This window comes from Coenobita brevimanus, chromosome 32 (assembly GCF_032717465.1).
Source record: "Coenobita brevimanus isolate Jiangsu-jjx chromosome 32, ASM3271746v2, whole genome shotgun sequence".
NCBI lineage: Eukaryota > Metazoa > Arthropoda > Malacostraca > Decapoda > Coenobitidae > Coenobita > Coenobita brevimanus.
Window position 1 is genome coordinate 1,793,047 of NC_136985.1, and position 16,954 is coordinate 1,810,000.

A 16,954-nucleotide genomic window follows, 5' to 3' on the forward strand; every position below is an offset into this window, starting at 1 on the left:
GAGAGAGAGGAGGCATATGCAAGTCTCTCTCTCTGTCTGTCTATCTATCTGTCTCTCTCTCTCTGTCTATCTATCTATCTCTCCATCTATCTATCTGTCTGTCTTAATCAACTCAGCTATCTGCTTACATTGATGAGAGAGAGAAGGCATATGCAAAGGTAAGTCTCTCTCTCTCTGTCTATCTATCTATCTGTCTCTCTCTCTTTCCATCTATCTATCTATCTATCTGTCTCAATCAACTCACCTATCTGCTTACATTGATGAGAGAGGAGGCATATGCAAGTCTCTCTCTCTCTGTCTATCTATCTATCTGTCTCTCTCTCTCTCTGTGTCTATCTATCTATCTATCTCTCCATCTATCTATCTGTCTGTCTGTCTTAATCAACTCACCTATCTGCTTACATTGATGAGAGAGAGAGGAGGCATATGCAAGTCTCTCTCTCTCTGTCTATCTATTTGTCTCTCTCTGTCAACTCATCTATCTGTCTACCTTAATGAGAGAGAGAGAGAGAGAGAGAGAGAGAGAGAGAGAGAGAGAGAGAGAGAGAGAAGAGACATATGCAAGGGTATCTCTCTCTCTCTCTCTATCTCTTTCCTTCTGTCTGTCTGTCTGTCTTACACACACTCTCTCTATCTATCTATATCTATCGATCTATTTATCTCTTTCCGTGTCTGCCTGTCTGTCTGTCTCTCTCTCTCTCTCTCTCTCCCTTTTTTTCTCTCTCTATTTCTCTCTTTCCTTCTCTGTCTGTCTCTCTCTCTCTCACCCACATCCAAACCTACAATCGACTTCCCGTCCTTCCAATCACCAGTCCTTCCCCGTTACCACTGAGCCACCCCCAGGGACGACGCAGCAGAGGACTGGGGTGACGACGGAAGCCTCAGGGGAATCCTCCTCGTCGGCTCAACCGCCAGGTGTGGGTCGAGCTTCATTGGAGAGCTTCTGGCACAGCTCAAACCAAACATTTACTTTTTCGAACCAGATCTGTATGTGAAGGCAGCCACGAAGATCAAGGTGAGCTGTGTGTGTGTGTGTGTGTGTGTGTGTGTGTGTGTGTGTGTGTGTGTGTGTGTGTGTGTGTGTGTGTGTGTGTGTGTGTGTCTATTTACCAATCTAATCCAGTGTTATGCTACTCTCTCTCTCTCTAAACCACTGCCCCTTCTCTCTCTTTCTGTCTGTCTGTCTGTCTATCTAGCTGTCTGTCTATCTACCTGTCTGTCTGTCTGTCTGTATATATGCCTATCTAGTCTGATGTTATTGTACCCTCTCCCTCTTTCCCCCTGTCTATCTATCTGTCTGTCTGTCTATCTGTCTGTTATTCTGTGTATATTTCTGTTCCACTGCTATGCTACTCCTTTCCTCCTTCCCTCTGTCTCTCTCTATGTATCAATCTAATTATCTATCTGTCCTTCGTCGTTCGCTCTTTATATATCTAATTTCTTTCGTCCCTCCCTCCCTCTCTCTCTCTCTAATCTGGGCTAAATTTAAAATGGAGAGTACAAAATAATAATTAATATTCCTTCCCCCCTCCAGGTTACGGAAAATACAGGGATACAGCTGCTAGAAGATGTATTCCAGTGCGAGTTTAATTCAAATTTTTCGTCCTGGCTTCAAACACGCTCCCACGCCAATGTAATTCGTCATCCAGCCACCAGGAAGTGCCAGGGGGGCGTGCGTGTGTGCCTCTCCCCAGCTGCCATCACACTGGCTTGCGAGGGGGAGCACCTCAGAATCGCTAAGGTTAGCATGATATGATAGGGTGTAGGGTGAACAGAAATAATTACCGCTACATTTCCAGATCATTCGAGTGTATGGATTATATTTCTGGCTTATTTTTCTTTCTGTGATATAAATCAAATTCAAACTTTCCTGTAATTTATTGCATGGATTTAGTCTCCTCTGTATATCTTTTCAAATAAATTCAAACAGATTTCATGCTACATTTCCATATCATTCGAGTGTATGGATTATATATTTTTCTCTTGTTTTCCCTCCCGTGTTCTTCTATAAATCAAATTCAAATATATTTATCCTGTAATCAGCTGCATGGATCTTGTCATCTATGTATATCTTTTAAAATTAATTCAAACAGATATAAATAAATTCAAACTGGTATTTTTCGCTACGTTTCTAGATCATTCGAATGAGGATGAGGTGGATGCATCGACTCCTAGCCAACCCTTCCCTCCATCATGTCAAAATAATCCACTTAGTACGGGATCCACGGGGCTCCCTCCTCTCCATGGCCAAGCACAGAATCCACCCTCTGATTCCTGAATATTTTTGTCCAAATATAATGGAAGATTTGACTGAGACGCCGAATCTTATGGCTGAATATCCAGGCAGAGTGACAAGCCTTGTGTATGAGAGGTTTTGTCTGGATCCTGTTGGAGAAGCGACAAGAATATGGCGATTTCTGATTGACCAGCCGGACGCCCCAATTCCAACTATCTGGGCAAATTACCTCGAGAAACACACGCACGCCGACCCGGAGAAGGCGATGAAGAAACTGGGTGTGTATACGACGAGACGGGAGACACAGACCCACTACCAAGCCTGGCGGAGCAGCATACCCCCCGACGTGCTGACAGAGATCGAGAAGCACTGCAGTTCGGTCATCTCTGCTCTTGGATATAATGTGTTTGGGTCCCTAGAAAATGCTAGGAATTTGTCAATGCCCCTTTTTGTTAATGAAAATTCCTGAGATGTAAATGATAGGATATGCTGAGTTAGAATTAGGCTGGGATAAGTTGGTGAAAGTATGGTGTTAAGATGAGAGAGTATTTACCCCACCCAACCCCACTGCACCCCACCCAACCTCACTGTACCCCACCCAACCCCACTGCACCCCACCCAACCTCACTGTACCCCACCCAACCCCACCATTACTCCACCCAACCCCACTGCACCCCACCATTACCCCACCCAACCCCACTGCACCCCACCCAACCTCACTGTACCCCACCCAACCCCACCATTACCCCACTGCACCCCACCCAACCCCACTGCACCCCACCCAACCCCACTGCACCCCACCCAATCCCAGTTAGATGAGGTTAGAAGTAGGTTAGGTCTATTTAAATCAGTTTGAAGGTAGTGTAGGGTAGATATGATACAAAATTAGGTAGATCAGAGCTTGTTTGAAAGTTAAGTCAAATGTGGACAGGTGTTAGGTAATGTTAGATGAGATTTGGTGCTATGTTAGATTAGGCTTCTAGTTATATACAGAAAACTGTCACTGTTACTGTTATTTAAATGTTCAAACTGGTTCGTAAATTTAAAAACCAATCACTTCAAAAACCAAATTTGAAATATAAATGACCATCACCATTTTTAAAAAGATCCAGTACGTTAAAACTAAAAACATAATGATTTTTTGAGCATATAATTTATTCCCTTGGATATTATGATTAAAAAAATGTAGGAATTATATATTAAAAAGTATATGCAGGAAACCTATATGAAATTTTATATAGTAAAGTTGCTGGAGAGAATGTAATGAGAGTAGCCATTCATTTAAACCTAAGAAGGAGGAGTACCCCCTACCTCAGTTGGTGTACCCCTGCTGAGTCTGTGGCCTCTGTTGGTGTACCCCTGCTGAGTCTGTGGCCTCTGTGGTGTACCCCTACTGAGTCTGTGGCCTCTGTTGGTGTACCCCTGCTGAGTCTGTGGCCTCTGTTGGTGTACCCCTGCTGAGTCTGTGGCCTCTGTGGTGTACCCCTGCTGAGTCTGTGGCCTCTGTTGGTGTACCCCTGCTGAGTCTGTGGCCTCTGTTGGTGTACCCCTGCTGAGTCTGTGGCCTCTGTGGTGTACCCCTGCTGAGTCTGTGGCCTCTGTTGGTGTACCCCTGCTGAGTCTGTGGCCTCTGTTGGTGTACCCCTGCTGAGTCTGTGGCCTCCGTCAGTGTACCCCTACTGAGTCTGTGGCCTCCGTCAGTGTACCCCTACTGAGTCTGTGGCCTCTGTTGCTGTACCCCTACTGAGTCTGTGGCCTCCCCCTGCTGTGTACGTCTGTGGCCTCCTCTTTTGTGTACGTCTGTGGCCTCCTCTTTTATGTGCGTCTGTGGCCTCCTCTTTTGTGTGCGTCTGTGGCCTCGTCTTTTGTGTACGTCTGTGGCCTCGTCTTTTGTGTACGTCTGTGGCCTCCTCTTTTGTGTACGTCTGTGGCCTCCTCTTTTGTGTACGTCTGTGGCCTCCTCTTTTGTGTACGTCTGTGGCCTCCTCTTTTGTGTACGTCTGTGGCCTCCTCTTTTGTGTACGTCTGTGGCCTCCTCTTTTGTGTACGTCTGTGGCCTCCTCTTTTGTGTACGTCTGTGGCCTCCTGTGGTACACATGCTGAGAGTTGGTCCTGCCCTGCCATGGTACTCAAGTCTCCCTACAAGACTACTTCACAACTAATTACATTGTACTACTTTTTCATTGTACTTATGTTACATTTGCAGAATAAACATTCTTTCCTCTTCCTTCTGCCTGTGGGTGACTTTACACTCCCTCTTCTGTCTTTCTTTCCTTCATTCTTTCCTCTTCCTTCTGCCTGTGGACCACTTTACACTCCCTCTTCTGTCTTTCTTTCCTTCATTCTTTCCTCTTCCTTCTGCCTGTGGGTGACTTTACACTCCCTCTTCTGTCTTTCTTTCCTTCATTCTTTCCTCTTCCTTCTGCCTGTGGGTGACTTTACACTCCCTCTTCTGTCTTTCTTTCCTTCATTCTTTCCTCTTCCTTCTGCCTGTGGGTGACTTTACACTCCCTCTTCTGTCTTTCTTTCCTTCATTCTTTCCTCTTCCTTCTGCCTGTGGGTGACTTTACACTCCCTCTTCTGTCTTTCTTTCCTTCATTCTTTCCTCTTCCTTCTGCCTGTGGGTGACTTTACACTCCCTCTTCTGTCTTTCTTTCCTTCATTCTTTCCTCTTCCTTCTGCCTGTGGGTGACTTTACACTCCCTCTTCTGTCTTTCTTTCCTTCATTCTTTCCTCTTCCTTCTGCCTGTGGGTGACTTTACACTCCCTCTTCTGTCTTTCTTTCCTTCATTCTTTCCTCTTCCTTCTGCCTGTGGGTGACTTTACACTCCCTCTTCTGTCTTTCTTTCCTTCATTCTTTCCTCTTCCTTCTGCCTGTGGGTGACTTTACACTCCCTCTTCTGTCTTTCTTTCCTTCATTCTTTCCTCTTCCTTCTGCCTGTGGGTGACTTTACACTCCCTCTTCTGTCTTTCTTTCCTTCATTCTTTCCTCTTCCTTCTGCCTGTGGGTGACTTTACACTCCCTCTTCTGTCTTTCCTTCATTCTTTCCTCTTCCTTCTGCCTGTGGGTGACTCTACACTGAGTGACAAGCCAAATGGTTTCCTGTAAACCAGGAAACCATTTACCATGCTGGGTGGTAACCGTAACACCAAATTATGGCACCTGGTGGTTTAGTGGGTAATTAAGGCGCTCCAATCGGATTGAGCCGGTGCAGGTTTATATCCAAGGGGTGGTTGGGGTTTATTACTCATGTAATGCCACTCAGGGATGAGTGAGGCTGGTCACTCCCATCTTAAATGTCAGCACCAACTTGCCTAGCCCCGGGCACCTACGCTCCTCATGGGGCAACACAGGATTGGAGGATGGATGGATGAATGATGAATAAAGAAACGTTCTAATGTGTTTTTATATCATTGTTTTGGTCCAATTTTGACTTTGCATATGTTTGGTTTCAAAATCTTTGCGTTTGTTTGGTCTGTCTAACACTTTACTTTTCTTTCCCCAAAACTTTATATATAACAAGGTATAAAATATTAGGAGACAGTTTGACATGTGGAGAGAATGGAGAATGAAAGACTGACTAAGAGGGTGTATGTAGGTGAGGTGGAGGGAGGGAGAGGGAGGGGTAGACCGAGGATGAGGTGGAGATGAGGTATAAGAGGGAGGGGGCAGCATGTGGAGTGACGTGGAGGGACAGGTTGACGAATGAGGAAGTGAAGGAACGTTCTGGTGTGGATGTGGATGTGGTTGAGAAGATTAGGAGAAATACACTGAGGTGGTTTGGACATGTGGAGAGAATGGAGAATGAAAGACTGACTAAGAGGGTGTATGTAGGTGAGGTGGAGGGAGGGAGAGGGAGGGGTAGACCGAGGATGAGGTGGAGGGATGGAGTTGAGAAGTATATGAGGGAGGGGGGGGTGAGTTGGGGGGAGGGGAGTCAAATGGTGGGTGACAGAGTGACTTGGAGGCGTTTTGTCTGCGGCCACCCTTTGCGGGATTAGGGCGTCGGGCTATAGATAGATAGATAGATAGACTCTGAAACAAACTTAACATAGAAACTTTATGAAATGAAATAGAACTTAGAAAACAATTGAAAAAATATCAACTTTTAGGTTTGTTGAGACTGACGAGGAGAGTGTATGTGAGTGAGGTGGAGGGGGGAAGAGGGAGAGGGAGGCCGAGGATGAGATGGAGGGATGGAGTGGAGAGGTATATGAGAGACTGATGAGGAGAGTGTATGTGAGTGAGGTGGAGGGGGGAAGAGGGAGAGGGAGGCCGAGGATGAGATGGAGGGATGGGGTGGAGAGGTATATGAGAGAGGAGGGGTGTGTGAGTTGGGAGCAGGGCAGTGAAAAGGCGGCAGGGGGGGGGGGGGACAGGGCGACGACGTGGAGGTGATTTGTTTGTGGCCACCCCAAACAGGATTGAGGCGTCTGGCAATAGATAGATAGATAGATAGGTTTGTTGATCTTTTTTTTGGTCAAAATTATGAACAAAAAATGTATATAAGTCAATTGTGGAGTTTAAAGTGACAAGGTTCCTCGTCGAGCCTTTGATAATCGGAATGGTGTCCGGAGATGAGCTGAAAAGAGAAAAAGGTGTTTGGAAAATACATACCGTTCAATCCATTCTCTATATATCTCTATCTGTCTCTATCTCTATCTCTCTCTATCTCGATCTGTCTATCTATCTATCTATTGCCAGACGCCATAATCGGGTAAGGGGTGGGGGTTTGTCTTTGAGTTAGTTGTTTTACGGGGAGGGGCACTAACCCTCCACCAACCCACTTGTTGACACGTAGGCAGCACGTATGGTTTGGTTATATGGTTACCACCCAGCGTTGTAAATGGTTTCCTGGCTTACAGGAAACCATTTGGCTTGTCACTCAATGTAAAGCCACCTGTAAAGGAAAGAAAAGCAATAAGAAGTGACAGGAAAGATGGGAGAAATAGGAAGAGAGGAGGACAGGCACAGAAAAAGAATGATAAAGGCTAAGGAAGAAGTAGGCAGCACTACATCAAGTGAGTGGATGATGGTCACCACCACCTACCACCAATATACCCATAATAATATACCCCCCACCCCATTCTCCCTCCCTCCCCCACACCCACGGCTAATAATGGGTGGAGGGAGGGGGGGAGAGAATGGGGTGGGGGAGATAATAAATAGGAGATATACAGATGCTAAGGGACAAAAGGTCTAGTATTTCACTGCATCTAGTTTGCATTAAGGGCATGTCTGTCACTTTACTCCCTATGCATTATAAATTACAACAGACAGATAGATAGACAGATAGACAGAGTGATGGGCAGAGAAACACACAAAGCCATATATCAACTCAGGGATTAGCCAGCGGAGGAAAGCGTCGGCAGGCGAGGTACAATGCCACAGTGCTCTTTAACTTTTTAATATGTCTGTCTGTCTCTCCACATAACTCCACAACACTGTCTGGAATAACAACTGTAATGGCAATCTGTTTAACAAAATAATTCTATATGATCATTTATACAGTGCTCCAAGTACATTCATAATAATAATAATAATAATAATCTATCTATCTATCTATTGCCAGATGCCTCAATCCCGTTTGGGGTGGCCACAGACAAATCGCCTCCAAGTCGCCCTGTCCCCCCGCCATTTCACTGCCCTGCTCCCAACTCACACCCCCCTCTCTCATATACCTCTCCACCCCATCCCTCCATCTCATCCTCGGCCTCCCCCTCCCTCTTCCCCCCTCCACCTCACTCACATACACTCTCCTCATCAGTCTTTCACCCTCCATCCTCTCCACATGGCCAAACCACCTCAGTGTGTTCCTCATAACGCTTCCCATCACATCCACATCCACACCACAACGCTCCTTTATATCCTCATTCGTCAGCCTGTCTCTCCATGTAACTCCACATCCACATCCACACCACAACGCTCCTTTATATCCTCATTCGTCAGCCTGTCTCTCCACGTGACTCCACAGGCTCCTCTTAAATAACTAATAATAATAATAATAATAATAATAATAATACAGTTACACCCTTTAAGGCAGATTAATAATAAATAAATTACAATACTGATATGGTACAAGAATTTACCTTTGTACCTGTATAATAATTTCCTTGTCCAATTGATGTAGTGCTGCCTACTTCTTCCTTCACCTTTATCATTCTGTGTCTGTCCTCCTCTCTTCCTACTTCTTACCATCCTCCACTCACTTGATGTAGTGCTGCCTACTTCTTCCTTCACCTTTATCATTCTTTTTCTGTGCCTGTCCTCCTCTCTTCCTATTTCTTACCATCATCCACTCACTTGATGTAGTGCTGCCTACTTCTTCCTTCACCTTTATCATTCTTTTTCTGTGTCTGTCCTCCTCTCTTCCTATTTCTTACCATCATCCACTCACTTGATGTAGTGCTGCCTACTTCTTCCTTCACCTTTATCATTCTTTTTCTGTGGCTGTCCTCCTCTCTTCCTATTTCCTACTATCATCCACTCACTTGATGTAGTGCTGCCTACTTATTCCTTCACCTTTATCATTCTTTTTCTGTGCCTGTCCTCCTGTCTTCCTATTTCCTACTATCATCCACTCACTTGATGTAGTGCTGCCTATGTCTTCCTTCACCTTTATCATTCTTTTTCTCTGCCTGTCCTCCTCTCTTCCTATTTCTTACCATCATCCACTCACTTGATGTAGTGCTGCCTACTTCTTCCTTAGCCTTTATCATTCTTTTTCTGTGCCTGTCCTCCTCTCTTCCTATTTCTCCCATCTTTCCTGTCACTTCTTATTACTCTTCTTTCCTTTTCAGGTGGCTTTACATTGAGTGACAAGCCTAATGGTTTCCTGTAAGCCAGGAAACCATTTACAACGCTGGGTGGTAACCATATAACCAACTCATATGTGTTCCCTATGTGTCAGCAAGTGGGTTGGCGGAGGGTTAGTGCCCCTCCCCGTAAAAGAACTAACTCAATGACAAACAGCTACTCTTTAAGGGATTACCTAATGGTATCCTGTAACTAAGGGAGCCATTTACAACGCTGGGTGGTAACCATATAACAGTGAGATGTGGTACCTACTATGGTGTCCCTGTTAACTGGGTGGATTGCAAATGTGGCATCCATCCAGGGACCAAGCCTCTGCACTTTTTCCTGTCTTGCTATGGTGAGGTGTTGTCTGGCAAAAGGGATCATTAGTTCACTGCAGAGGATGGTCCTGCAGGGATGGTTGCTTGCCTGCAGTAAACTGATGCATCTGCCGGTCAAAACTGGGGTTACACAACAACAATAACCCAGTAGGGGCATCCACCATCAACCCACTTAATGTAGTGCTGCCTTCAGGTGCCTATCCTGAGTGGCAAGCCAAATGATTTCCTATACATCAGGAAGGCAATTACTGGGTTTGCTGGTGATTATATAAGGTGGTGGTTTAGCAGGTTAGGGTACTGCAGCCAGACTGAGCCAATGAGGGTTCATATCTAAGGGATGGTTGGGGTTTATTGATCATGTAATGCTGGTCACAACTGCCTTAAATGCTGGAACTCAGTAACCTGGGGCGTCTCCGCTCCTAATGCCCCCCCCCCCCAACACAAAAAACGATTGGATAATGAATGGATGGACTTAATGAGGATATAAAGTGTTGTGGTGTGGATGTGGATGTGATAGGAAGCGTTATGAGGAACACACTGAGGTGGTTTGGCCATGTGGAGAGGATGGAGGGTGAAAGACTGACGAGGAGAGTGTATGTGAGTAAGGTGGATGTGGAGTTACATGGAGAGACAGGCTGACAAATGAGGATATAAAGGAGTGTTGTGGTGTGGATGTGGATGTGATAGGAAGCGTTAGGAGGAACACACTGAGGTGGTTTGGCCATGTGGAGAGGATGGAGGGTGAAAGACTGACGAAGAGAGTGTATGTGAGTGAGGTGGAGGGGGGAAGAGGGAGGGGGAGGCCGAGGATGAGATGGAGGGATGGGGTGGAGAGGTATATGAGAGAGGGGGGTGAATTGGGAGCAGGGCAGTGAAATGGCGGGGGACAGGGCGACTTGGAGGCAATTTGTTTGTGGCCACCCCAAATGGGATTGAGGTGTCTGGCAATAGATAGATAGATAAACTTAGAGCTATCTTTACTCCCTTTAAAAATGTCTATCTGTCTTTACTTCTCTGCCTAATTACAAGTCTGCCTTATAGAGTGTTACTGTAGACAAAAATTAATATTACTTACCGCATAGCTTGACTTTAGCTGTTGTGCTCAGTGTGGTGGAGCTCTGGCATTGCGTGTGCATTGATACGATTATTTGCATCAACGTCGCTGCTCCGTCAGACACCACCATCGTCAATTTGCATCAACCACGATCCATCTGAAACAAAAACACACTATAAATATCCTTAATCACACTATCTATCTATCTATCTATCTATCTACATCAACTCTGCCACTCCACATCCACATCCACCACTTCATCATTTCGTATTAACTCCATCCAAACTACGATATACAATCATCATCATCATCATCATCATCCAATCCTGTGTTGCCCCATGAGGAGCGTAGGTGCCCGGGGCTAGGCAAGTTGGTCCTGACATTTAAGATGACAGTGACCAGCCTCAATCATCCCTGAGTGGCATTACATGAGGAAGAAACCCCAACCACCCCTTGGATATAAACCTGCACCGGCTCAATCCGATTGGAGAATGGCAATAACATCCTATGATCAAATTCTATCTATCTATTGCCAGACGCCTCAATCCCGTTTGGGGTGGCCACAAACAAATCGCCTCCAAGTCACCCTGTCCCCCGCCATTTCACTGTCCTGCTCCCAACTCACACTCCCCTCTCTCATATACCTCTCCACCCCATCCCTCCATCTCATCCTCGGCCTCCCCCTCCCTCTTCCCCCCTCCACCTCACTCACATACACTCTCTTCGTCAGTCTTTCACCCTCCATCCTCTCCACATGGCCAAACCACCTCAGTGTGTTCCTCATAACGCTTCCTATCACATCCACATCCACACCACAACGCTCCTTTATATCCTCATTCGTCAGCCTGTCTCTCCACGTGACTCCACAGGCTCCTCTTAAATCAAATTGATGTGGAGTAATTGGCTGGTTCTGGCACTTGGTTTAATTTCGAATTCAAATAAAACATTAACTCTACCATGGCCAACCTTAGAACAGGATGGTTTTTTAAGAGGAAGCACAGGATCATTATTGTGTATGTATGTAACTGTTTGCTTAGCTATTTTTATTTATATTTTTTAATGCAAGAAAGAAGGAACCAAAGGCCGAAAGCCCACAAACTGTTCCTTCCAAGAAAAAAACAAAAACAATACAAGAGAGAGCCAAATTCAAGATCCGTTCATTTCGAGATGCCTGGACACACTGCGTTTGAAAGACCATCTTAACATTATAGCATCTTTTTTGATATATGCTGGAGAGATGGTGGAGGGAGGTATATGAGAGAAGGGGGGAGAAAGTTAGGGGGAAGGCAGCAAAATGGCAGGGGATTGGGCAACATGGAGGTGATTTGTTTGTGGCCACCCTTTATGGAATTAAGGTGTCTGGCTATAGATAGATGGATAGAATTTAACCTGAATCATAACTACAATCCTTTCGTACAATAGTTTATACAATTAATCATTATCCAATTAGTTTTTCAAGACTGTAACCTGACTGTAGAGCAAGGCTGACCTGTAGTGATGAATTTAAATATACATCATCATCATCAGGACCTCTTTTCCCACCTTGGGGCAGGGTGAGGAGTAGCAATGTCCAGACAGCCCAAATTTGCCCAATCCAATGGGCCACACTTCCATTCACTCATCATTTAAGCCCCTGGAATCCTGGCTCTACTTGATATGACAAAAACATTCAACACGTTCTGTAGCTTCACATAAACGTATCCGATAGAGTCAATTTAAACGTACAAATTTTTCAATTCGCTAATGAACTAATGCTATCTATCTATCTATCTATGGCCCGACGCCCTAATCCCGCAAAGGGTGGCCGCAGACAAAACGCCTCCAAGTCACTCTGTCACCCACCATTTGACTACCCTCCCCCTCAACTCACCCCCCCCTCCCTCATATACCTCTCAACTCCATCCCTCCACCTCATCCTCGGTCTACCCCTCCCTCTCCCTCCCTCCACCTCACCTACATACACCCTCTTAGTCAGTCTTTCATTCTCCATTCTCTCCACATGTCCAAACCACCTCAGTGTATTTCTCCTAATCTTCTCAACCACATCCACATCCACCCCACAATGTTCCTTCACTTCCTCATTCGTCAACCTGTCCCTCCACGTCACTCCACATCCTGCCCCCTCCCTCTTATACCTCATCTCCACCTCATCCTCGGTCTACCCCTCCCTCTCCCTCCCTCCACCTCACCTACATACACCCTCTTAGTCAGTCTTTCATTCTCCATTCTCTCCACATGTCCAAACCACCTCAGTGTATTTCTCCTAATCTTCTCATTACACACAGGCAAAATGCAGACATATCACACTATAGATGTCCAGATGTCCCTCCCAGTCCAAGAGGATCCTCGGGTTTAGGTGTAGGGTTCCGAGGCTGGTCATCTTGGCCCGGTAGATTTAAGGGTACATGATCGGTCCACTCCTCTTGGTAGCTTAACGACACTGAGGAATCTCCAGGTAAACACAGCCTGCGAAAGATCACCTTATGAAATATTGTCTTATGCGATCAGATTACCTGTCTTCTTTATTTTCTTTAATGGAAGGAAGAAGGAACCAAAGGCCTGAAGTCCAAAAGATTCTTCCCTCCCAGAAAAAATAAAGATAAAATAAGAGAGAGCCAATCAGATCGGTTTATCTATTTATCTATCCATTATTTATGTATCTGTTTATAGTTATCTGTCTACTTATTCTCTACCTATCTATCCAATTAAGCATCAATCAATCTACTGTATTTAAGTTCTCATATACCTACTATGCATTTATCTATCTAGCTATCTATTTATCCATGTATCTATCAATCAATCTAGTTATCTGTCTTCATGTCTCTATCTATCTATCTATTGCCAGACGCCTCAATCCCGTTTGGGGTGGCCACAAACAAATCGCCTCCAAGTCGCCCTGTCCCCCGCCATTTCACTGCCCTGCTCCCAACTCACACCCCCCTCTCTCATAGACCTCTCCACCCCATCCCTGTCTTCATGTACCATCCATATTTATTTATCTATCAATCTCTCTATCTATCATATCTATCAATCAATCTCATGTACCTACCTACTTTATATATCAATTACATTTTCCAATACAGCCCTACATTCTTTCCACACAACAAGTAATTTAAAAGGAGAGAGAGATGGCACTCTTACCCCTTCCAGATTAAGGCGTCTGGCAATAGATAGACAGATAGACAGATGTACAGGTCCGAGGTCTGGCAGTGTCCATTGCATTGAGGGGTAGATGATCAGGCTGCTTCCCATGGTGGCATCACAGCATTCAGTAACATCCCGTCACCCACACCTGTGAAAGATCGTTACATGAAAGTTCGTACTCAGTGATCAAACCTATCTACCCATTCATCTATCTGTCTATCTATCTTTGTCTACCTGTCTACCCATCTCTCTTTCTTTTTTTTTTTTTTTATGCGAGGAAGAAGGAACCAAAGGCCATGAGCCCGCAGTAACAGTTCCCTCCAAGAGAAAAACAAAATACAATAGAGAGCCAAATTCAGGATCCGATCTATCTTTATATATATCATTCAATTTATCTTTCTATATATATCTATCTTTCTATATACATCATTCTGTTTACCTTTCTGTCTATATCAATCTTTCTATAGTATCTCTCTATCTCAATTTATCTTCCTTTCTATATATCTATCTATCTATCCACATATTTATCTATCTATCAATCTATCTACCATATAGCTTACCTACAGCCTTGCAAAAAAATATCAGTAATATGATTTAATTTTGGGCTTAAGAAAAAACCCTTGTTAAATATGACACATTATTTATAAGGAATTTCTCTGTGCTCTAAGGTGACTATGGGACTTGAGAGATGCCTTCAAGTGGTGGCACCAATATGGCTGGGTGGTAGGCCTGCCTGGTTATACAAGTGGAACTATATTACTCTGGACCATAATTATTCTAGCCCTAGTCACTGCAGCCCTTAGTTTTAACAGCCTAGTCACTCCAGCCCTTAGTTTTACCTGCTCTAGTCACTCCAGCCCCTAGTTTTACCTGCCCTAGTCACTCCAGCCCTTAGTTTTAACAGCCCTAGTCACTCCAGCCCTTAGTTTTAACAGCACTAGTCACTCCAGCCCCTAGTTCTTCAGGCCTTAGTCACTCCAGCCCCTAGTTTTAACAGCCCTAGTCACTCCAGCCCTTAGTTTTAACAGCCCTAGTCACTCCAGCCCTTAGTTTTAACAGCCCTAGTCACTCCAGCCCTTAGTTTTAGCAGCACTAGTCACTCCAGCCCATAGTTCTTCAGGCCTTAGTCACTCCAGCCCTTAGTTTTACCTACCAAATCACTGCGACAACTAAGGCTTGCACAGGTTAGGTTAGGAGCATTTCACCTTTAGGGACTAGGGTGGGAGGCTAGAGTGACTAGGGTGGGAGGCCAGAGTGACTAGGGCTGGTGAAACTAGGGATTGGAGTGGCTTAAAATCATACAATTGCCCTTCAACCCCCTCCCTGTCCCCTAATAGTACGATGGTGGCCAGGGGGAGAAGAAAACGTCTGATGTCCACTGGTTTAAAATTCACATGAGCCTGGGGTTGTAACTGCACCTAGGCTATACTCCTTTCACCTTAACCTGGCCCAGATTTTCGTCCTGTTGCAGCTTATTTCACGTAACTAATAATAAGCTATACTCTTTTCACCTTAACTTGGCCCTGATTTCGTCCTGTTGCAGCTTATTTCACGTAACTAATAATAAGCTATACTCTTTTTACCTTACCTTGGCTGCTTATTTCACGTAGTTCAGCGGCAGAAAAAAAACATTACTACGGCTCGATATCCTTTCCACAGCACGTCTTCGTGACTAGCATTATATTCTAGCGTTAATCTATTAGTACAGCTCAGCATTCAAGAGGGGGAGAGAGTAATTTTAGGCGACGGTGGAGTAATAGGGGTATACGCTTAAGAGACTGTCCGAAATTGCAATTATACCAGCCTAACCGCGCTCAATTCCAATATACGACCTAAATAACTTACCCTGAGCCTTCCTGAGCAATATGAAGGCTTAATTCTGGATAATAGAGCTAATATAAGCGTCGAAACAGCATTTTTCCTCACCACATCAGACCAAAACAGCGGCCATCTTTATTTTGACACTACGAGGGTCGAGATGTCCAATTTGTTTGTTTACATGACGAGGGAATATCTTGGATTTGGTACAGTTTGAGCTAAATCTCCAGCTAATTTTATTCTTTTGTACCTTTTCTATGCTCATTTTGATGGTAATGATAATATACGTAATATTAAATACCTAATCATTCACAAGGACTCATTTCAAGTTAGTCATATAGAGAATAATGACCAGAAAACGATTATTTTAAGGGATTTCTCTAGTATTTTGTGGTAAATTATGCACTCATGGTCCACTCATTCGGTGTAGCACTACCTTAAGGTGACACTACGTTGAGTGACAAGCCAAGTGAATCCTAGGAACCCAGGAAACCATTTATTACTCTGGGTCGTGACAATATAACCAAAAGACGCCTGTTTTACTAAGTTAAAGCGCTCCGACCAGATGCAGCCTGTAAGGGTTTCCATCTAAAGGCTGGTTGTGGTTTACCGCTCACATAATGCCACTCAGGGATCCGTGAGGCTGGTCAGACTTACTTTAAATATCGGGACTGAATAGCCTAGCCCCGGATCCCTATATTCCTGGTGGGGGAAAAAGGATTGGGTGATGGATGGATGGATTCTTGCATTCTCATAAGTAATTACTGTTTATTCTTGCTGATGACAGATTGATTTCGTCAGGTTACGAAAGAATGAGAGACTGACTAGAAGAGTGTATGTGAGTGAGGTGGAGGGATGGAGGGGGAGACCAGGGATGAGACGGAGGGATGGAGTGGAGAGGATGGATAACGCGAGACTAACTAGAAGAGTGTATGTGACTGAGATGAAAGGATGAAATGGTGCGATGAAGTGGAGAGGATGGAGAATGAGAGACTGACGAGAAGAGTGCATGTGAATGAGATGGAGGGAGGGAGAAGGGGGAGACCAAGAATGAGATGATACCAGCTAGATAGTGATAGACAGATAGATAGATGGGTAGAAAGATAGATAGACAGATGGAAAGATAGATAGAGAGACAGATAGGCAGGCATGGTATGAATAATGTACGTCTGGACAGGCTGAGTTAGTGGGGTGAATGTAGCTTGATTGTATTGTTATGTAAACCACTGACTGCCTCCTCCCCACCTCTCTCTCTCTCTCTCTCTCTCTCTCTCTCTCTTTTTTTCTGTCTCTGTCTCTGTCTGTCTGTCTGTCTGTCTGTCTCTCTCTCTCTCTCTGACTGCTTCAAGAGTGCTATTGCTAACTCTCTCTTACACATTGTCTCTCTCTCTCTCTCTCTCTCTCTCTCTCTCTTTCTGTCTGTCTCTGTCTGTCTGTCTCTCTCTCTCTGACTGCTTAAAGAGTGCTATTGCTAACTCTCTCTTACACATTGTTTCTCTCTCTCTCTCTCTCTCTCTTACTTTCTATGTATCTATTTTTCTATCTATCTCCCTTGCTATCTGTCT

General features: G+C 44.7%; 1 protein-coding gene and 1 long non-coding RNA gene across 3 annotated transcripts in view; both read right to left on the reverse strand.

The window, feature by feature from the left end:
* Window positions 1–6,730: 6,730 nt before the first annotated feature.
* On the reverse strand, window positions 6,731–15,526 carry LOC145395670 (uncharacterized). Of its 2 annotated transcripts, XR_013896646.1 has the most exons (5): window positions 15,417–15,517; window positions 13,569–13,719; window positions 12,711–12,893; window positions 10,449–10,584; window positions 6,731–6,819 (listed from the first exon to the last, which is right to left on the reverse strand). It is a non-coding gene; the product is annotated as an uncharacterized LOC145395670 (long non-coding RNA). The 2 variants fall into 2 exon arrangements; XR_013896647.1 differs by lacking the exon at window positions 13,569–13,719 and having other exon boundaries at window positions 15,417–15,526.
* LOC145395634 (CD109 antigen-like) overlaps window positions 10,570–16,954 on the reverse strand; it is a 50,351-nt gene continuing 43,966 nt past the window's right edge. The window contains exon 30 of the mRNA XM_080269202.1: window positions 10,570–10,584. Coding sequence (XP_080125328.1) covers window positions 10,570–10,584 — 15 coding nt within the window. The remainder of the gene's footprint in view (window positions 10,585–16,954) is intronic.